The sequence below is a fragment of the Ptychodera flava genome, chromosome 7, assembly GCF_041260155.1.
Source record: "Ptychodera flava strain L36383 chromosome 7, AS_Pfla_20210202, whole genome shotgun sequence".
Lineage (NCBI taxonomy): Eukaryota > Metazoa > Hemichordata > Enteropneusta > Ptychoderidae > Ptychodera > Ptychodera flava.
This window is the reverse complement of record NC_091934.1, coordinates 21799165-21822934: the sequence shown is the minus strand read 5'-3', so window position 1 is coordinate 21822934 and position 23770 is coordinate 21799165. Positions and strand designations below refer to the sequence as shown.

Genomic DNA, 23770 nt, shown 5'->3' with positions numbered 1-23770 from the left:
TTTAAAGAGTCTATCAAGGTGTGGGAAGACTTAAAGTGTCATGTTTTTGACCTTGCGAGATCCTGTCAACAATTTTATGTGGTTCACACTCCACTGATTGCCCTGGGGACACCATACATTCATGTGTCGTCTTTTGCACTGAGCAGAGATACACTTTATGTTTCTCTGGAATGGCAATCTTATCAGAAAAACTTTGATCACGATTTCAAGTTTGTTACTAAATATAGCTGCATGTGCACGACATCGGACAATGCTGCCTAAAGTTGGACAAATTTTTTTATTGTATGTGCTGCTGTTGCTGCAGCCATAAACTCTTATAAGTGTGACTTTGTGTATCTTTTGTAAGACTAGCAAGTTTTATTGTCGTCATTTATGCGGACAAATATTTATTTGTGCATATTAATGAGACGTCATTTGCAATCAGCGCTATTGTTTATAGACAATGTTATTAAATGAAAGTTATCAGTGATACACAGACACATCGATGTTCAATAATTAGTAGCTTGTGACAATAAAGATATACTCAATAAGTATATTAAGTGTATACAGTGTTGGATTATTACTCAATGTAATGCATACATGTGTAGAGTATCTCCATGGTACAGAGAGTGAATTTTTGGATGTGTACCGTTTCACCATCAGTGTTAGGTTTTGAAGATCCTATATTCCTTACTCTGAGATGCTTGGTGGTTTGTATGCGTTTGCTGTTCACAGCTGTGTAATGGAATTGGAAAGAACTAGTGGCATTCTTGTAGCACATTGCCTCGTTTAAATGCCAAGTTGCACCCATTAAAATATCTACTCTAAAAAATCCCCTAAAGCACAATACAAAATGAACCTTATCAAAAGTAGTCCTGCACACATGCCTCAGTTGAAACAGACGAGAATTGATTCATGGCATGATTCAGAAAAATGGAATACGAAAGAGCGGTTTCTTTCTAACTCTGAGGGCGCTATCTATAGTTCTTGCCCAATACCCATCCATTCACTGTACCTCTGGAACAACCAAAGTTTGAGAAGCATATTTCAATGCATGGTACAGGCCATAGTTTTTGATGATAGTTATTCTCTGAAGGTCAAATCCAAGTCTGACTTGCAGAAACCACATTCACTACTTTACCGGAGTGTCTACGTACAGCAAATAGAGAAATAAGCTTTGTTGCATGCAAATGTGAATGTTAAAATCAACTCATAAGCAGAAGTGTATTGTTCTCAGGGGTTGAAACAATTACATCTTGGTCTCAGTCTCCAAAGTTGTCAGTCAAACACCTAGAGACACTCATACTCTACTTCGCTCCATTTCCCGTGTTCTGTGCTCAAATAACAACAGGTTGCACCAATATTGTTTGATGAAATCGGTAAAATTAAGCAAAACTTGAACACCATTAGATTATGTCAGAATGCTTTTTATTGTTTGGATGGAGTGAGAAAAATTACACAATATACAAAAATATTCTCATCTACAATATTAGAAAATTTAAATTCTTCGACACATCAAATGTTGGGAATATACTTTGTAAATTGGAATTATATTTAAAAGTCACACAGCATTGCACCTTATCTTGTCTACTTCTAATTCATCTTTGCTTTGAAAATTATGTCATGTTCAAATACTAGTATGATAAATACAAAAGCTATAGTATTTTTTTCAAGTCTTTGTACAAAAACTAATATGTATACATAAGTATACATACACAATATGTATACATACACAATATGTATACATACACAATATGTATACATACATAATATGTATACATACACAACTGCTCAAGGCGGTTAAAAATCAAGAAAACTGTTGCAATGGGTCAGTCTGATCACTTGACTGACATAAATTAAGGTATCAAAATTCCTGCTATTCACAGGTCAGTTCACCATTGATTCATTTCGAATTACTAAACAGTGATTGGATGATTTATTTGCATTTTCAATTTTTATTGGACGATTCAAACAATTTTTGTAATTTGATTGGCTGTCATTTAATGATTGGTATAGTCCACTCTGCCGACTTGTTATGGTGTTATCAAAGCAACCTCCTCTATAAAACCACAACTTTATCAAACATACATATGTACATACATATGTACATACATACATACATACAGGCAATTTTTCCAACCTACAAGAATAGCTTCCATTGACACATATATGTATGACCATATGGGAGCTAAAAGTCATTAGAATCTAGTCATTAAGTCAGTGATGAATGACTCTTTTGAACAGTCAGTAGCAAGAAACATCAGGTCAACAACATATTATGAAGATTTGTGAAAAAAAGTGAAGAATGTTAAGTTTTGACAAAACTTTCATCTGATGTATAAAAATACTCTTTGCATATTGTTACTGTATTGAAATGTACTAAAAAAAATAAAAAATGAAATAATTTGCATTTAGACAAAACAGTGTATACAGTTAGTGTGTCTCTCATGCAACATTCTGCTCAATGTAAAAAATGGGAGAGCACAATAATTTATGATATTAAGCAAATTAAGTCGAAATTCCAACTTCATTAAAGATGAAAAAAAATATACAATGCAAACATGGAAGTACTTATTTGAATAAATGAATATTCATGAGTATATTCCTTATTTGGTTACTGGGCCATTGTTGCCAAACATTAATGTTCAGATCCATTTGGTACAGAACTGTGAAATCTGCAAGGTCACTGGTTCCACAAAGAGGCGATTTGAAGTTTTTTATGGTTATTCATCCTTATCAAAAATGTGGAAAGGCATGTGGTTTACCTTTTGCTGTTATAAATATGGACTGGAAACTATCGATGGGCCAATGACATTGATATTGTAGGGGTGTCACCTTCAACACTATGCAAAGTATTCTACTGTTTCAAAATGCAAGCTGCCTTCATTAAAACAAGTTTTTTTGAAATGTTTTGGTGTGATACACGATGGCATACTGACATACATCCATTGTAAACTGTACAACTGAAAGACAAGATGTGACAGGGAGAGCTATAGTTTTTAGGAATATAAATGTAAGATAGTTAATAAATATTTCATAATATTACATCAGAACAACTTGTACATAGTTACATTTGTGTATAAACATGTTTCTGCAATATTTTTACAATTTTTACATCTTTTGTAGTAACAGATATCTGCGGTTTCATTTTACAAGCAACAACTGTGACGACTGAAAGCTTCACAGGTGGGGGGACGAAGACGAAAACAAATATTAAAACTTACATGACATTGAAAATCTATAAATTTCCCACAAATTTCCCACCAAGGCCTTGCTGTGAAGGACAGAAGTCACTCACGTTTAGACAGAGAATATATATATAAATTCATCCCTGGATGGTTATACTGGTATAAAATGGACAAGGCGTAGGTGCCATTTGGCATAAAACTTTTAACATGGAGTATAAAAGTTATATATATTGCTACTATATACATACACATAAATATTTTGGACGACATTGGCAATAAAAAAATTCACAGAAATTTGACGACAAATACATCTTGACAGTCTTATATATAAAGATTGAAATATAAAACTCTTATTAAATTCTGGGCAAGGCAATTAAAATGCTGAGTAGTTATACTGCCACCAAGAGGCAGAAAAGTACATTGTATTAACTGACTGAACTCCACCATTCTGCAATCACATCATTTTTTTACATATGAATACCTAAAAAAAATTGATTTGATTTTCTCAGATTTATGTGTTGTGTCATGAGTTTGATGGCTGTTTTTCCTCTGCATGCAAGTTACCCTAGTGAAAGCAATTCAGAATCAACAAAGTGTTGTCAGAGACAATTTGATCAGCACACAATGGAAGCCATGATGATGTTATGTACTTTGCTGTTATTAAAGAAGTTTTGGCACCATTTTGTTATTTGGAAAGTAATTCCTGTTGGTTGAGGATAACTTTTCCTTTACTTTTCATTGTGGCTGGCTGAAGCTTTTGTCACAAAGGCTCTTCTTCTAACCAATGTTCCATGTCCTTGCGACAAAAATTTTGATGAAAAGATTCAGTCGCAAAAGATCAAATACAATATCTGGAAAATTGAAATATATTTTGGTCGAGACGTAACGATGGATCTCAATACCCTTTCAACACTATAGATCCAAAAGTACACATTTCTTGCAATGAAGTAGAGAATCAAACAGAATTTTAAGTCAACAAGTCATCGAAAGATGACACAGTCCCCGCTGTTTACATTGTTTGGAATGTTTAGTAGCTGTAAACTACTGATAATTGTGTTAATGTTGAATTCTGAGTATCATGTCAATAACATTCAACATCTAAGAATTCCTAGGGTTTCTGCGAGCCCTCGAGGCAAATATCTCCCTTGCTCTGCCGTACGGGAAATCGGCAACACACGGCCCTTCCATGAGAGCAACATCAAATTATCTACATTGCCGTAGGAAAATCTACTACGGTCTCCTGTTTTAGCAGCTGAAGCCCTTTTCGCATGCAGCCAAGGATACAGGAATTACTACTGCAATACATGTCAATTGTCGAACTGCAGGAAACCTTTCCGCATATTCTTGAATTAGCAAACGACATGACTCCGAGTTCTCAGCGTAAACTTCGCTTGTCTGAAGTCGTTTCTAAACGCGTTGCCGTGAGTGCTCACGGTTTACGTAGTCTGATCCAAGATGATCGATGAAGTTTCAAGTGCCTCGATACCGTAGTCACGGAGTTCATTGTCAATCTCTGGGTATTTACTTGCATTTATGACTTTGTCAAGACACAATAGGATATTAGTACATGTAGTACAGTTGGCAGAAATCGCTCCTCCGTTCGCTGTATCAAATGTTCGGCGCGATGAAGCGTCGACGCGAGTTTGCACAGGCAAAGCGGATGACGCAGCTCTCATTAGCATATATCAGGTCGTGTGGTTGGCTTCGATTTCTTCTCTGAACTCGCGTTCATGATTCCTTTACATCTAACACTGTCCGTAATTCTGCGATGGTCGACTGTATCATTGGTTGTATTATCGAAAGGTTGCATTCATGATTCCTTTACATCTAACACTGTCCGTAATTCTGCGATGGTCGACTGTATCATTGGTTGTATTATCGAAAGGTTTGCATCCTGACTATGAAAGACAAAATTACATTGGTCAATGATCGGCATCATCAACATGCATGTCATGGCTATATACGAACGAATATTGTTTGCTTCAACAAGCCGTCTGCAACGTTGTTATTTGCGGCATTCATCACCAAACTCCAAAAACAGTGCGGGCCTTCGCATCGTTACGCTCCACCAAGGGATAGCCATCGGGCAGAGCATGGCTCCTTCAGACTTTGAAAGTCGACGTTCTTTCTCGAGTATTTTATTTCGATCCCGTACTAGCCGTTCTTTCAACTTCCGAGTAGCGAAAAAAGTTGAATATTAATGACGGTTTTTCGGTACTGCATTACTTTGCGGACGGCATCATTTGTGGCCAATGCAGTCGACGTCGAACGCCGCCTTCATTTTTCGTCCCGTCATGACGAACCGTCTGATCCCAAACAGATAGATAACTTTGTCAAACAGCCACATTTCAGAGCACGTGTTCACTGCATGTGATCACCAGCGATTCAAATCGTCTGACCATACCATTATTTTACGGGAGCCCGCATAAACAACCGTAGTGCTTGTCAACGATGACGTTTAAAACTGACGAGATGACATTTTTTGCAAATTACTAAAGCTTTCTGTGGCTCTCGTTCATCACGACAGACAACGCTTGACGTCTAAAACTCCTAAAACTGACCAACCGAAACCGTCACCAGTCCTGCGAAATACCTTTTGGAATCGACTACAACCTTTGCTAGCGTCTCCCCATAAATAATCGTACAGTCCGGTGATTTACGTCATCAGTGTATTTACATGATCCAAACATTGGCTTCAGATTCGGATTCAGAGAAAAAAAGTCTGAATAAAAGACATCAAGAGTAATTTTGGTGACTAAAATTGAATTATTTTGAGATAATAAGGACTGTGCATCAAGAGACCATATGGTACTACATTTATGCCCAGTTAGAAAACGATCGCTTCACAGATGCCACAGAAATCGTTGATGACAGGTGCACGGACGGAAGGACGCCGGGACGGACATGACCTACAGTACAGTCCACGCAGAACCCGTCACTGGTGCGGAACAATGCCCGCATAAAAAGTGCATTGTGCGCGCACGAAACGAGCATCATTGCCAGCAGTATGCGGGCAGATAAAGTGCAGTGTGCCCGCAGTGTGCGGGCACGATTCGCGCATCGTCACTGTGCGGGCATTGTTGCAATGTGAGGCACATTCACACCTTGACCTTGAATGTATGGCTGAGTTGAACGCTGTTGCATGAGAATGTAAGTTGTAAGAGTTTCATTCTTGTGGACAAAATTGCAACAATGGACGTACAAGTGGCTACTGTAGTGCTGGGTTTTGTCATCGGCTCAGCCGAACTTTGACCCATTGCTGATTGGGTGGGAGTTGCGACGTTTAGTGTCATTTACAAATACTAGTACGATTTTAGGCCGGGGTAAAGTGAAAACTCTTTACGTACAATGCATGATCTGTTACTGTAAAATTGTTACTCTGACTTGGTGCGCTGTGAAGATCGAGTCCGATCGAAAATTATCGAATTTCTCAAATAAAGATGACATCACTGGTCGTGAGACGTGGTGTTGAAGAAACTGAGTGAGGCTGTGATGGTGACGATAGGTACATGTAAGTTGTTGCCATAACCGTAACGCATCGTAGAAGACAAGTCAACACAACAATAAAAATTCTTGATCTGTTTTCTATTTTTCAAAATGTGTACTTTATAACAGGAAGACGATTTATCATGGCAGAAGTGAATGCCTGTGAACTTGAATCACTCTAGTCTATACGAGCTCATATTCTTTTTTTCAATTGTCAAAAAAGACGATTTAGAACTAAAAATGCTGAACATCTGTGACAGTTTCACGGCTTTCTTCCTCTTTTTCATGCCTAATCGTAATCGTGACACTCATTTTCGGTTCACATTATCATGTTTATGCCATACAATTAAATGAAAGGAGGTCAGAAATTACGTTTCGTTGCTTACTCCCCTGTAGCGCGTCATACTTTCTCGATATACAGTAATCGCGATCCCTCTATCACATGATATTACCGGTATGTACATGCAGGTGAGGTGGTTTTGTGTTACGCCTGGAAAGACCAAAATTCTACAAGACGCATACTCTTATATGGTTTGGTTTTTCCTTTCGATGTACGGAACGATTGAACTGAGAAGCACAAAAATCGCGATTGAGGTTCTGCTTCGTAAACCTGTCCTCGTAAATTTCAATGATTTCACAAGCCGAACGTCTCTATCAGCATTTTTTCTAGCCAACTATCACTATTAGTGGCACAAATAAAATGATTAATGTGAGTGGAGTAAACTGACCATGTTCGTAAGTAAAACTTGAATTTTCTCCACAGACATGAAAACAAAATATTCGTTTTGGGCGACAGCGCTCGACTTGTTTTCTTGCCGATCATGCCGAAATCTCAATGAAGTTTTGATACGTTCCTCGGATATTCCGTACGAAAAATATTAATGGACAACATGGTAGTCGATGCAGAGAAAGTCATGATCATCATACTGCCAACGCAATCATACAAACTACGGTGACGCCGCGTAATTTTTCATCGCCACCGGTGCTTCACGATAAAGTCCAACATTAAAATTTGTTTCCCGGGTCATTACGACCATCTGAAAAAAAAAAACTATAAAAAAATACGGCTTCTGCTTATATTTTACATATGAGCTAATACCCGATAAGGTATTTGTCAAATTGTTCCCATGCACTCCGAATGAAATCGGGCCAAAAATCTTGAAAAAATATCACGTCTTTTTTGTGATAATGTCAGACAATACCATGCCAAAAAAGTCCGATATTCAAAAACTGTTCCAACCCAAACATTTTAGTGACGAAAACTAAAACACTGTGCCAGTTTCTGATAGTATTTTCCGTTCGAGTCGACACCTGACGAACCGAATTTCAAATGTTTCCCGCCCCCAACTATTTGCTGCAGAAAAATATGTCTTTTTCATGTCGTGTTTTACGTTGATCAAATCAAACTCTGTAAAATACGCGCGGTGCAGTGTGTTCTAAATCGTACTCCGACTCTGAACGTTATTAGTATATCACAGTGAAGTCTATTACGTCACCACAGGTCTTCAGTGTCGTTTTATTGGTGACAGACAGTCGTTCGGGCGACGACATTCCCTCCACATCGAATAATACATTGAGGTACCAGAAGAACGACATTGTGAACAAAAGCTTGGGGCCGAAACGGGAAGAGTTGCCCGGGAAACACGTCAAATTTTGCTACACTGTCGTCCAGATGACCTTGAAGACTTGACGTGGGTTGCAATCGCCACCCAGAGCAGACATTGTCCTCGGCCTATTCAATAGCGTCTACGCACTAATCAGCATGATCAGGCGATGGGTCACAAAGGTCATCGAAGTATGCAACAATTTACAGTAAAGATTCGCGTCGGCATGATTGTTTAAATAATTGCGATCACATTGCTGGTGTATACTATCAAGTTCGGAAACACTTTTAAAGGAATAAATATTTTTTTATTACAAAAATAATTTCGTAATTTTTTGAAGAAATCATAAATCCACGAACTTAACGTTTCGAATCTGCAAGTGGGTTATTGTTTAGATGAACTCAACCACGCTGAAACATGGGTACTCTTACCATTGGCGGCATTTTCCCCACTGCCAACTTCAATCATAACTTCAGTGCAATGGGTAGTCGTAACGAAAGAACGATGTCGCTTATGGCATCAACGTGTCAAAGAACGCGACATTTTAGTGTTGAAGTAAAGCAGACGTATCACTACTTGTAGAAACACTAACGTACTGGATGTTTTTTGATAATGCATGCTGGTATCAGCCTTGATCCACGGATACATCAGCACCAAAAAATTCTCTAACTTTCCGAGGTTCGTGTTACAGTCGGTACGATTTAAAAATACTTGCGATTAAATCGTTGTTTGACGCAGTTTTAAATGTCGACAATGCATTTGACTATTCAAATTTTCACCATTCGGAGAACTTCTGGAAATGTATTGTCTATGACACATTCTCCACGGGTTATGCGATTTATTGAAGAACATGTTCGTCGTCTTTGAGTTTGCAGAATTGAATTACGTTGACAGTATATAGCCTTGATATGTATGGGAAAATGTATGGTGCGTTTTTACTCAGACAATGACAACTTTTGAGGTATTTTTTGCTATTTCCATCATTTTATATGACTCGAATCTTTGGTTCAAAGTGAAAGTTCGGCATGTAAAATGTTTTATTGAACGAGACCGCATCGGTCAACAGTCAATGGTCTATACGTCGCATGGTCGCTATGGAAACCAGCAGTTTCCAAGAATAGCAGGCGAATTCCTCGAAGCATTATGCTCCCATGGGACTTTATCGGACCACGGTCCCACAGAGGGCTTTCAGTTCGACAAAATGGAATTATTCACGTTTTTTATCTGTCACTTCTGAACGTCAAATACATGTTGACCACGAAATTACTTCAGTCAAGTCACTTCAATTTGTAAATTTTGGTACATTTACATTTCAATGTATGTTTGACTCGTCACGAAACAAAGGTCGCAGTTCTGGTCCAAGGACATTCACGCAGGGGACACTATCGACTCAAGTCTACCCCGAAAATTTTGAACGTTTTTTAAAGCCGATAGACGCAAGTTGCTGTGAAGACCAGCAGCCCAAAACTGACAGAAAGAGTCTCAGATTTAATAGTATGTATCGCATCGATATAACTTTTAAAAAAAATGTTATGCTTTTAACTTTCTACACTAAACTGGAGGGACGGTACATCGTAATACAATACAGGACCTGTATAAATGTTTAGAACTTCTGTCGTAATATTTCCCGGTCGGATAAAGCCGCCTGCTTTAATTCACCGAAGCCTAGAATTGTATTTTACACGATGGCTACGGGCTTAGCGGTAGCCATATTTGCTTGGAAATGCCCAATCGGACAGGGCATGCAGTTTGCAGTCTGGATACTTTCGCGACTTATAGGTCATTTTGGAACTGGGTTTTCTCGTTTCACATTCTGGCATCTCAGTGCCTGGTTTAGTCGTAGAGTGTACTACTGACCCTCTTTTAACACAGTGCATGCGTGATGGCTCAGATATTTTTGAAAAGGGACAAGCACCGGACAGACCGCGGATGTAGTTTTGTACGTGACATCCATGGACCACGGTCCCTCTACAAAACTCGGACTTGGCATCTCAGCAAAATGGTTCGCCGATTCGGCTACCTTCGAAACTTCAGTTCGATTTTTTTGCGACAAACACGGCAGAATTAGCACGAAAAATCAGTAAGCCGATGAAAACACTTGCATTTTCCTACGCCATCACCGCTGACTTTACTTCAGTATGATAGTGACTCTATATTGCTAACTGCAGTCACAGTCGTTTGGAGAGCTATTCAGCGCTGGGACTATTCGCCCCATAGACGAGTGTACAGAAGCGAGAATATTTCTCGCTTCTGTACACTCGTCTATGGGGCGAATAGTCCCAGCGCTGAATAGCTCTCCAAACGACTGTGCTGCATGTCTGTCTACTATAGACAGTCGGATCCAGAGCAAAGTCGTTCGTGTAATCGTAAAAAGTTCAGGACAAAATACAAGCTGTTGATTTCAAAAGCAAATTTTATTTCGATGCTGGTTGTTATTTCCTGGGCGCTCTCGTTTCCTTACCTGTGTAAAAGGATGCGTTGTTTCAAATACAACAAATTGACCGGGCAACAATTCAAAACTTGTTATTCTTCACCCTCCCTAATATAAAATGGTTTACAATCTGGTTCTTCTATGTATCAGGTTTCGCAATCATGCTTTAGTTCATGTACGATGTCTACTATACGGCAAATGACGAACGAATTCATTCAGAAATTCCCCTGGCATATTGCATAACAATGTGGTCTGTGCCTGTGATATTACTAATACGTATCATGAACTTATTTATTGTAAATGGCCACAATAATGTTCACTTGTTGCAATTTTTCACAAAGCACGTCCAACCACGGTCTACACGTCCGTGTTCCAACCTTAGACCACGATCCGTGAGAGGTCTAGTGTCGAGGTCCAGCAGAGTTTGAGGTAGATTTCTTCAGAGCTGTACGCATACTGTACGCATGTGATAATATCTTACTGTGACCTGTCTACGACTAAGATTTTTTTTATGGATTTTAGAGTTGCCCTAGGCAGACAAAGAGAGTTTGGAGCTGGTTTTAGGACTCAAGATTATTCAGTTACTCCCAGCCGCCGCTATTTCAGTTAGGCAAGTGTAGCAATGTTGTCACCGACAACTACCTCTGGGCACACATTTTTTGAGTTCAATACCCGCATCGTGCGGGCACATTTTGTCCAGTGCGGGCACAGTGCCCGTAAAGTGCTCGCACAGTGCTCGTAAAATGCTGGCACTTCACACCCAATTGTGCTGGCATAATGCGCTTAGAGTGCTGGCATTGTGCTCGCAAAATGCGAGCACAATGACAGGTTCTGCGTGGACTGTACTGTAACCCACTAAGTCCCCGCTTGCGGGGACTTAATAAAACATAATAGTGAAGGGATCGTTTGACACATAAGTGTGCAAAAATGATGGAGTTCAATCATCAAAAATAAATCAACTCACTCTGCATAGTTTTCAAGACATCAAAAAACCCTATATTTGTGTTAGAGTTCTTCAACGATGTCCATACTTCCGCTGTCAGATTCCTCATTGGTTTTGACACTACCCGGTGACATTGGATACGATCTTGACCCAATGCCATTCACGTAGGGAGAGCTGACCGGAGGAGGGGGTGACCTCAAGCCAAGTAGTCCGTCAGACAAGAGATCGCCTGAATTGAAACTTTGGCTGAAAGAAAAAATGAGAGTGAAAAGACAGTTGATAATGAGTGAAATCAAAGACTTTGTCAACACTGCAGAGCAAACTACCCAATATTTTGCATCCTTTGGTTTTCAAGACAAAGTGTTGCCTTTGAAAAACAGTACTGAGCATACTGTAACACCCTTGAATCTGTATTTCTGCTAAAATTGTCGGCGGAAGTCTGGACATATCGACAAGCTGAGATCTAGAAAACTATTTGCAAAAAAAATATTACGTATGCACAATTTGTACAAAATACGAACTACATTATCAACACTGATTGAGATACCTGATTTCGAGAAGCATTGAAGGGCACTGTACCGTTATCAACACCTACCCTAATGATGTGCCTATTCCGCTGCTAGGTCTGACATAGGTACTGCTCCCCGGTGTGTCAGGTCTCGGAGACATCAACATACTGCTGCCAGTGATGGCTCTCGTGATATCCTGTGGTAACAAAAAGAAATAACACTAGGAAAATTCTGATGTGCCATGGTGAAAAATAGCATCCTTAAGGATTCTTCAAGCAAGATATTGTGATCTTCATCATCTAGTTATGGATAACATATTTAGTTTGCTATTACTAACTCTGCTATAGATTATTTTTTAAAAGGATTTATTGAACTTTGTTTGAGGTCATAACACATATAAAAGAGGGACAGATAGATAAGCGGTTCATCTATACAGTTACACATATACCTATTTATACATGTATGCACACAGACACACAGACACAAAGACACACCCACATGACGTTTCACACACAAAACATGTACACTTATGTCCTTGTTAACCTGTGCACAAGGATGTGTATCCTACACAGTGTCAGCTTAGCTTATACAAATGCATACTTAGACTGTTAGTCTGATCAGATAGTCATACAGACAGACAGACAGACAGACAGACAAACATATCACAAATCTCCACTCAGAAAGTGTCTATTTTTTCTCTTACCTCTTTCTGCCGTTCCAATTTATATTCCTTCAGCAGTTTTTCCAGTACATTTTTCTGTCGGTTTGAGGAATCTAGTCTGCTCTGGAGTGTGGAGTTCTCCTGCTCCAGATACCTGGCTCTGTATTCCAGGGTTGTCAGAGAAGTACTGGAATTTCTGTACGACTCCTCAAGTTCTGATTGCCTGGGAATATAGAGAAGAGTGCAACAGGTAATGATATGGACACCTGGTGGGCATTTTTGGGATGTAATAAATTTGCAAAAATATTTCTTTTTGTAAATTGAATAGTGTGTTCACAAGATTCTCGTGTCTCTCTTCTTACTGAATACAGTTTATGTTTTTTGATTCAATTTAGTTACTTGAAAGGGCCAGGTGATTAGCTGTAACGTTTGATGATTTTTTGTTTTATGTGTCAACCACATAAAGTTTCTTGTTCTATTCCCCAAAGTACATATGTTGAAAAACGCAGTATTAAGCTTGTCAACTCTGTACATGTGTAGACTGCATTGGTATTGTTGAGAGGTAAATTCCTTTATTGACTAGAATTCAAATGTAAACAACAACAGTGCATTTTACATTATATAGAGGCTATGGTGACAAGCTAAATAGTTGGGGTTTCAGCTTGTTTTAGGGAGTAGGACAAGAACTTGCATCTGACACACAAAACAAAAATAGTAAAAAAATGTTCAGAAAATACAGCTAATGGGCCTAGTAAGTTGATTCACATACAGGTACAGGTATAAAACAGCTAATTAAACTAGAAAATATGTCCACATTTGAGACAATAGTGTCTCCCCTGTGGTACTAATAACTTTGTTGTGAGATTTTTTCATTATAGCTTAATATGAATATATAAATATCAATATAATTCATATTAATATGTCTTTGGTACTGCACAGTGGTACTATGACTTGGGCATATCACAGACTTCCAAAATCTTTCAGAGAAGATATCAAGTGAATACTGTTGTTACCTTGTTAGGAGGTCTCTCCTCTCAGTAAGTAATTTTTGATAATTGTTTTCAGTATCGTGTTTCCATTGTAACTCCTTCTCTAATTGAATCTTGGTACGTGTGTTGTCGTCCTCCAGTTGTTTCAAGTGATCGCCTAGAATTCTCTTCTGACGGGCAAACACATCTCTGCAGGAAACAAGTAGAAAGCAAACTTGTTAAAATACAAGCATAAAAGTAACTCCTACCTCTTGTGTGACGGACGCTGAAACAAAACCAAGACTTGGCAGGATTCAATGAGTGGTTGCTATGACAGAAACTACACAGTGCAATGGGCCGTGGTGCTTGCTATAATTAATAGTTTACCAGGGTGTACCCTGTACCGGTAGCTTAACCTTCAAAATTCGATATAAATATTTTTACAGTGGGCACTTCGGTGCAGGGGAGAGTAATATGTGACCAAGTCGGATGGGTGGGGGGGTTCCACTTGAAATTTCATTATTCATTTTGAAAAAAGTCTCTGGTCAGAACAGGCAAAGTAGTTTGTTGTTTTGGCTCATAACTACCGTACACTCCTGGTTAACAGTTCTAGCAAGTTAATTGTGCAATAGGTTTTCCACTTTCCGTTTCTTGATATATTGTATTTGACATTTATTACATTTAAATTATGTGCTGTTTACTCTCCTCATCACTCAAAGAGCTTGTTCTTAGGTATGCTTTGCCATCCAACTTTTTCATATTTATGCAACAAGCACAAGTTTCCCCACACCACACCAAACATCAAAACTTCTATCTGGTTCAGACAACAGCATCAGGTATTGTCTGAGATATTGCGATGTATTTTCAAAATAGTAAATAAACAAATAAATTAATTAATTAATCAATTAATTATCAATCAATCAATCTATCAATCAATTAATCAATCAACCAATAGAGCTAGAATTCATAAAATCATTATGAACGTCATCAACTTACTTTGCATGTTGTAATTTATTTTTACAGTAAGTTTTCTTCTCGTCATATTTTCTGATCTGGAAATCTAATTTTTCACCAGATTTTAACAAATCAATCTGTAATGTTTCCACTTCTTTCTGTAAATGAATGACTTGTTCCATCAGAGCCTTCTTACTGCTCTCTGCTATCTGGTGCTGCAAAGAAAAGGAAGATAAATTATGATAACTCACCCTTTCATTACAATGGTTTGGCCCAAAACCTGTCGTTATCAATGGTTAGTGCGGACCTGTTCAAAGGGAATAAGGGCGAACAGGTTGAAAATGAGAAGTTTACAGACATTTGAAATCAAACTTAGTTCAGATGGAATTCTGGCTATACTACAGATTGTTGTCACATACTATGAGATGATAACTGATAAGTATCTCTTTTAATCTTTTCATTAAATTTTTCAAATTATTTTTTCTTTTTTAATGTGGCAGTTACATACATTGTCACTTGATGCAAAATATAAGTGCTTCTGTCCTTTACAGTATCATCCTATATCTCAACTACTGATTTTCTTTACCTTCTTTTTTTTTTTTCAAAAAAGGAGTAATCACTTTATGGGTACCAGGTATATACTAAACTTTGGAAAATTTCTTTATCCACAAAAGCCTCATTCTGGATAATACTTCCTTTAGAAGGCTGTATACACTGGTCTTTCATACTTGTTACAGATAGGTTAATTATTTCGGATTAAATATTTTTTGGCAACTAAGTATTTACCATATCGGAAGCTGATCTACTTCTATCCTCTGTGATGTTCAGTTTGGATTCAGTGTCAAGAAGTCTGTACTGCAGATCCATGTGATCATCGTACAGTTTGCCTTCTTTGTCTTTCATCGTATTCATTTGGTGTTTGAGGTCAGCCACCACTTGTTCTTGCATAGTCCTGAAATGGAAAGCGTTGAAGCATGTGATCATCACATGATTGGCACATGATGGACATGTGATTGACTCATGAGTGGAGCATGATTGGTTCATGGTAACCATTGCAGAAGGATGTAAACTTCACATTAGGAACATCAACATAGGAACAACAGGGGTTGCACAAAAAAATTATAAAAAAAAAATTTTGCAGCCAGTGGGTGTGTCTGTGTTGGAATGGAAAGAACTCAAAGTGTTGTCTTTGTCTCTGGGACAAGGATGGTTATTGGGTAAGTTGCACAGACTCCAAACAAAATGAAAGAATATCATAAATGAGTATTTTGTGATTATTTGTTGACGTATCCGTCACATACCTTTGAAGTTTTTCATCTTGAACTTGATTCCGAAGCCTGATAAGTTCATCGTTTTTCTGTTGGAGGTCAATTCTCACCGACGCAGTCTCTCGTAGCTGTATTTCTGCTGCTTGCATCCGTATTGAGGTGTCGTTCAGATCTCTCTGAAGCTGTGCAACCTAGACAGATAATGGGGAAACATTTCAGACCCTGGGGTCACAAGACAGTTTAAAAATAAGGCTGGAATTAGCACACCGAAAAAACTAAAGCTTGGCGACACTGCTCAATACTTTACAGGCTTTTTGTGTAACTTTGGAACTTTGAGAGTGTCAAGCAGGTACTAGCTTACAAAAAACACCAAATGCCTAACCTAGGGAGTCACTAAGTCACTCAAACTTATAGAAATGATAACTGTAGAATAAATTATGTGGCTAAGGTGTAAATTCATGTCAATATTTCTTCAGCAATTAGAGTATCAAGACACAGCTTTGGCTAGCTTACTGCTGTACGTAATGTACATGTACTGGTTTCAATGGTCAAGACATGACTGCAGGCTAAAATCAATCAATCAATCTATCTATCTATCGATTGATCAATCTATCAATCTAGATATCTATTAATCTATCTATTTAACTAGCTAGCTAGCTAGCTACCAATCTATACACTTACATATATATTTATATCTGTACTACCTTAACTACTGCAGTTATTCAGAAAACTTACACTGTACCACAGCTTTCTTTTCGGAACATATTTGACTTTAAAATTGATAAAGAAAATTCCACTTTTTCTTAAAATTTGTGCAAAATTTACTTAAAAGTCAATGCTTTAAACTCAATGCTATGAAAGTTCAAAGGTCAAAAACCATTGTGTTGAGTTGACAAACCTTTCTCTCAGCCACATCTAGTTTTTGTTTAGTCATACTGTCTGCAAGCTCACCACTCAGCTGCCTTGAAGATACCTGAAGTCAAAAAATAATGTGAAGTTAACAAAAAAGTTATCCATTTACTTTCAAAATATTGTATGTTACATTTCTCTGAACATTCTGCAATTTACATGTCAGTTTTGGGTCATAGTTCAAAGGGCGTTCTGATAATAAGATGACATTCAACAACTCATTTTTAGAAACTGCTGAAAATGGCTCAATGTTTGAGGTGAATAACAAGCAGAATAGGTAGACAAGAGTAAGTGTATAGGGTTACTGATGAATTCTCTGACTGGAGAATGCTGTGATACAAGTCTTACCCTGTCAAGTTCCAATTCTAATTCGTGTTTCTTCTGCTCTGATGCGGCAAGCTTGTCAAGAACTTCCTTCAACTGGTTCCAGACCTACGGTGAAAATTCAACGAATATTTCTATTGTCAAACTTTGTGTGTTGATACTGTCAATTCATTTCAGTAAGAGCTGTCAGTCTGAAGTATTAATAGATATTCCTGTTGGGAGAAATGAGCATGCTTTTCCAAGGAATGCTAAAAAAATTAAATTTGTATTAAAATAAATTAAATTGAATGAAATTAAATAAAAAAATACATCAAATCAAATCAAATCAAATTAAATTATAACATTCAAAAGGGAAACTGAAAGATCTTGTTTGAAGACATGCATGGTTTGCAAAAAGAGTTTTACTCTTATCTCAATGATCAAAATGTACAAAGATTTCAACCTCCTCTGTATCAGACATTGCTTCATGTTATTTTAAATGCATGGACACTGCAGGTATGGACTCACACCACATGATCAATAGACAATGCTGAAAATCAGCTTATTTCTCTACTAACAAAACAAGAGTTCTCTTTTAATGAACAACTTGCAGATTATATTTTTACTTTATACAAACAAAGAAATACCTAGTTATATTTATTATTAGCTACTATTATTATACTGTAATACTTTATCTTTATTGACGAAAATTTTAACTTATTTTTGTATCACACTTTTATTGCCACAAATGTGATGTAAATCCTATATTTACAAGCAAGCAATAAAATATTATTATTATTATTATTAATAGTTACTAGCGGCAAAAAAAAATGATGCTAGATTCTATCATGCTAGATCATACAAACAACCATCTCAACCTAGAAGCGATATTTCAAGTCATAAAGTTCAGAAAAATTCACGGTGGATGTACCATTTTGTGATTAAAAATCACAGCTGATTTATTTTTATACATCATAATACCTTTGCCATTTCGTCTTCTAAGACTTTATTTCTTGCCTTCAACTCTTCCTGTTTGGCAATGTCTTCCTGAGTTGCTGTGTTGGACGGCATTACTGCCTGGAATGAACTCTCCTTCTTGGCCGTAATTGCCTCCTTTCAAAAAATATTATTATAAGATGATAGATACCATTAAAACATTATAACTGGGAGATATCTGAAGTACATTAACCAAAGTTTACAATTTGGAAATATCAAGAAACAACTGCCGTTAGTCTCACTTTTTAACACTTTTTTCAGTATTTTGTACTTTGTCACTTAATTGCACTATTCTGGAGTAACTGCAATATGTCCATTGAATTACTTGCAATCAATAAATTTGAAACATTTACTGTGAATTTCAATACTGATTTTGCGGTACGGTAATGTCAATAATTGATTTTGAACATCAGAAGATACTGAGTGATGTTTCAATGTATTCTACTTTGAACTCTATCAACATCTACACACTTTATTCATTGAATCAGAAAGTTTGAACATGGAGCACTTCATGTAAACATACATTTAACCAATATGTCAACTTAGTCATTTATTTGAAAAACAACAAAAATCCCCGTTTTTTGATATTTGAGGACTAAACACAGTGGGAATTCATCAAAAAAAGTCAAAGGATAAGCCAGCTAAAATAATTCAAAATTATTGTGTTTTTTTGTAAGCAAATTACAGCATGAGAAATGTTGTTTTTGCACATGCTTGTGACCCAATACAATTGTAGAAGGCATGATGAGATTTTTGTGGGAACAAATTTTAATGAGTACCAACCAAATTAATCTACTAATCATTACTTGTAAGATGTTCAATGCTTCAATTCTTTTGGCCAATTTTTTTGGGGGGAAGGCAGAGATAGCACTTGATAATCATAATGTTTCCTTTTTAATTATGAAGAAAACGACAACCGACAGTGAACTGGGGATATTTTGAAACTTTGACCAATTTGTGCTGACTTTTTGTATTATATGCAAAGCACACAGTGACACTCTTGCGACGGTTGGTGGAAATTAAGTGACTGTTGCATTATGGGTAGATGAGTTGACAAATGAGACTGAGGTGAAGAATAGTGGAACATGATGTTAATAAAGTGCCTACTTCATTCAAGACAGACAATTGCCGCTGGAGATCTTTCACTTGGGTACGTTCTCTGTCCAGTTGTTGTCTGAGTGACTCTCGTTCCGACGCCCCCGATGCTTTCTCCACTTCCAGTTCCTTGTGGAGCTGCGACACTAATTTATCTAATTTGTCCTACAGGGGTGGAAAAATGGCAAGAAAAGTTGTGGAACAAGATGTGGGAAAGGGATGATTTTTGTCGGTGAATGAGCGAGTGAGTATAAAGTGAGTTGTTTGGATGGGTTCACAGGTAGCAAGTTTGCATTGAAGCTTTGTAAAAAGTGCAGTAAGCATTATGTTGCTCAGACGGCCATTTTGTTCAACTGTTTCTCAATATAAACTCTACCCTCTGATTGGTAAAACCAAATCTGCATAATTTGTAATTTGTGTAATGGAAGGTCATGTGACTTTCACAAACAGGGCTGTGCGGACGCTCCAATGAGTAAGCAAACAACTTGATCTGTATACCATAACTTTTAATTACTGGTAGATGTGATTACATTGAACAAATTAAAAAGATATGGTTGGCTGACACTGCGAGAAACAAAGAACTTAAATGTCACCTAAACAAGAGAGATGTTGAAAAACAACAAAAGTCATCTTGAAAATAGTTAACATGAATTTTTAGATCATGGTGTATGGCCTTCCTGTAGTTTACTATTTTACTATTTGCATGCTAAAGCTGAATTGAAAATGTGTTACCCTCTCTGATGAAACACAACACAATTTTTACTTGTTTATATTTGGGAGTTTCAAAAGACAGAAATAATATCCAGACACAAACAGGAGGATATTTATGCGATATTTATGCTGCTCACATCATCAACGACTACGATTCCAAAAAAATACCAAGGCTAAGGCAGAACATTTTGTATCTAAATTGGACAAGACATTGATCAGTCATGTAACAATATAATATGAGTGACTTATCAGAGATGTTCACTGGTTTCCACAAAATGATAGAACTGCCACGCCAAATAAACACAGATGTCAGTATGACATACAAATGAAATACTGTTTTATGAGAGTAAATGCTCTTTGAGACTTATAAGAATTCAAAATTACAGAGTATTTGAGTCAAAAGACCTAGAAATGAGTATAAATCAAAGCAGAAATAAAGAAAGAAACCGCATATCAAATGTTTTTTCTGAAAATTTTTACCAGACATTGACGTACGACGTACAGTATTAGTGTACACACACTACAATGCACTCAGTGTAACAAGATATAAGGCAGGTATTAGCGACCACACAACTAGCCACAGCCTGCAAATGGAAATGTTATTGAAGAATAGTACAACTCTATTGATCTGTAAATGGTACCTGTTTGCGTTGGTTGGTTTTGCTCTGACAGCAGAAATTGGGAGACAAATAATTGAAACGGAAAGTTGGAGCTGTGTTTGACAGAAATGTTTGAATCGCCTGTTCAGATTTTTCCCAGTATACACTATGTCTACTCCGTGACATCCAACAATGGTATCATTTTTGTGTTACTAACGACTCATGACCTCAGATGACCTTCGACATGACATGGTACGTTTTCTAAGGTTAGGTACTCACACAGGCTTCCCTTTTCAAATTTCAGTATTGTGTAATACAAATGACTCGGGGTTTCAAATCCAACTCAATATCTAAAAAATATTTCCTTCAACTGTTGCACAGACTTTGATAATCACCACTTTCTTATTGGATCAATGAATGGAATATTTTATTAAATCGATTCAGAAAATTATCTTCAATGATTTGACCAAAACAAAAGCATTCAATTTCAGCAAATTAATGAGCCGGAGTGAAGAACTTTCAGCAAATAGCCAACCAGATTGAAATACAAATAGCCAATCAGATTGAAATACAAATAGCCAATCAGATTGAAATACAAATAGCCAATCAGATTGAAATACAAATAGCCAATCACACTGGAATATCTTAGCAAACTAACCAATCAAACTAAAATAACTGACAGGAAAATAAATATTTATCATTGTATTTTTCACCACTGACATGATTTCTCATTTGCCGAAAAGAAGTTGACGAGACATAAGCTGGATGATCATTCTTGGCATGGTGCATGAAGAAGGGAGAAGTGAGAAACATGACTCTAAAATGAATCTCACCTGTCCATCTTTAGAGGTATCGTATTGTGTGATCAACTGTGACGACAACGATGACACTTCACTTCTGAGAGATTCCGCCTCCTTCTCAGCTTCTTCCGCTTTCTTCACACTAAGTTCAAGTCTACTTTGTAAATCTGTCAAGTAAGCGAAGAGATATCTTGATAGGAAATGTTTTATTGATCATATCGTTACTTCAATGAGTACTTATATGTAAAAATCTATCATTTAAGGTAGAATCAGGACAGATATTTGGACTCTCAAACTTTCACAATATTCTTTTGGTCTACCACTTGTTGGGGCTCATTTTGAAGCTTATGGAGTAAATGAGGTTTTTACTGGTATTTTTTTGTGAAAATCAGGAATTTTATTTTGCCCTATTGAGTTGACACAAGGGTGGCAGCCATTTTGAATTTCAAATATCAGTAAATATTGGGCAATTTGTTTCTCTGGTATCAAAATTTGCTTGAGGAAAGTCTGAACAAAAGTTTAAGTCTTTCACTTTCGAGGTGCGAACAACCTCAAAGTTGATATTACACTTTAACCCTTTCACCACAATGGTTTGGCCCAAACCAACTGTAATCTATAGCAGTTGCAGACCAGATCACAGACAATTGGGGTGAACAGGTTAAGTTCTGTATTCCAATAACATCCATACAAACATGTTTCTTAGTAATATGTAAAATACTATATTTTCCTTACGAAACAATTTAAAATACACATTTTTTGGGGGAAAGACTTGATTTCAATTTTCAATATTGTGTCATCATTCTTTGATGTAGAAATTATTTACTTACGACAAAACTGTTCATTTATCCTTTAAGATAATTATTTGCAGGATTTTCAAAAACACTATACAGCAAAAGATATCCTGCCTAATAAACTTCACTGGGTAAGTCACTCTTTCTCTGTGGTTGAATGATCTGTGAGACAAAACTATCAAATTCTTTGCTGAAAAAATTCAAACATTTCAGCATATTTTCTGAAAGTTTGATTTGTCAACATAGACGTGTAATCCCTGTAAACAACGGCAAATCTGTTGAGGTGTCGGGGTCAACTTAGAGCTAATGATCAGAACTACACAGGTATGCGAACTAAAGAGATACTGCTGGCTTTTTTGAAAAAGAAATTACACACTTCGGATGAAGGATGTATTGAGTTCAAGAATTCACCGGGGCTACTGCCAAACAATGTCAGAAGCCACTGGGGAACATGAATTGAATTATTCCACTCCAACTGATACTGAATAGAATTTTATGCACACACTCTACCTGTACAATAAAAGAAACACGATTGAAGAGTTGGAAACTGTCCAAAATCCAACAAACACGTACTGCCTGGACAGATATACAGAGACAATCAAACTAAAGTACTCCATACAGATAAATGTCTTGAGAATCCACATCAAGGTGTTTAGAATCTTCTCCAAAAATGCAAAGGAACTGAAATTTTGAATGCTGAATATAAACGCATAGCACAGACTTGATGCAATTTTATGTCCTCAACAGACAATGTCAATGTGAAATTCCCTGTCAGGCAAATGACCTGTGTAACTCGGTCAGCCATGCAGAGCTTTGTCGTTGACGGAGAGAAACACAACAATTGACAATGGAGCAGTAAGAATTATTCTCTACTGTGTCACAAACCTTGACCGCAATCCCAAATCAACCAACAAAATTAAGAATATCGTGCTCCCAATAACCTGACAGTTACCTGGCATGACAAGCTGTTTTATCTCCCTTGTCAAAAGTTCTCAATAATAATGGCTGGTCTTGGCAATTTTGAAAGTACAGAATCCCCTGGGGTTCTGTTCTGTTGATTTAACGACCACAGTAACAAAACACTGTTCCCTTGAGCATTGTGACGTCTGCTTTTTAAGAGTAGCTAGGTTGCCATTTTTATTTCAGTCGGTGAACCAATTTACGAAACACACCAATGTTTGGATTTATACCATTATATAATGGATTTTTTAGCGTCTGTACAATGTGTATACCCTGTATACATCAACGCTATTAGCAGGAGACAATATTATCCTAACACTGTTCCAGTCATGATGTGAATAGCTTTTAAGAAATGTGAAGGAAAATCATTAAACATTTGATGCAGATTATCGATTCACTTAATTGACACAGAACACCTATTCTGAAATGTTTACAAATTGTACAAATATCGCGGTGGTGAGATGAAGCTCCTTGGATTGTAATAAAGGGACAAATTTTTAGAAGCTAATATTGTATGCTTTGGTACGGCCGACAGAAATTTTTCAGAAAGATGATACCAACCCGTGGGTTTGCTTTTCATTCAAAATATGAATTACATAAAGGAAGAAATTCTAA

The 23770-nt window shown here is 37.1% G+C and overlaps 1 protein-coding gene across 7 annotated transcripts in view; it reads right to left on the bottom strand.

Moving 5' to 3' along the window:
• Nucleotides 1-1385: 1385 nt before the first annotated feature.
• LOC139137011 (myosin-11-like) overlaps nt 1386-23770 on the bottom strand; it is a 63565-nt gene continuing 41180 nt past the window's right edge. For 4 of the 7 annotated variants that reach the window (XM_070704914.1, XM_070704910.1, XM_070704913.1 and 1 more), the window contains exons 13-25: nt 21438-21571; nt 20647-20670; nt 19307-19459; nt 18185-18316; nt 17249-17332; nt 16890-16964; nt 16025-16182; nt 15510-15675; nt 14766-14938; nt 13815-13979; nt 12844-13024; nt 12227-12336; nt 11560-11877 (exon numbers count right to left, since the gene is read on the bottom strand). In XM_070704914.1, coding sequence (XP_070561015.1) covers nt 11694-11877; nt 12227-12336; nt 12844-13024; nt 13815-13979; nt 14766-14938; nt 15510-15675; nt 16025-16182; nt 16890-16964; nt 17249-17332; nt 18185-18316; nt 19307-19459; nt 20647-20670; nt 21438-21571 — 1739 coding nt within the window. In that variant the 3' untranslated portion in view covers nt 11560-11693. Of the gene's footprint in view, nt 3733-11559; nt 11878-12226; nt 12337-12843; nt 13025-13814; nt 13980-14765; nt 14939-15509; nt 15676-16024; nt 16183-16889; nt 16965-17248; nt 17333-18184; nt 18317-19306; nt 19460-20646; nt 20671-21437; nt 21572-23770 lie in introns of those variants that run through there. The other 3 variants (XM_070704911.1, XM_070704912.1, XM_070704916.1) reach the window with 3 other exon arrangements.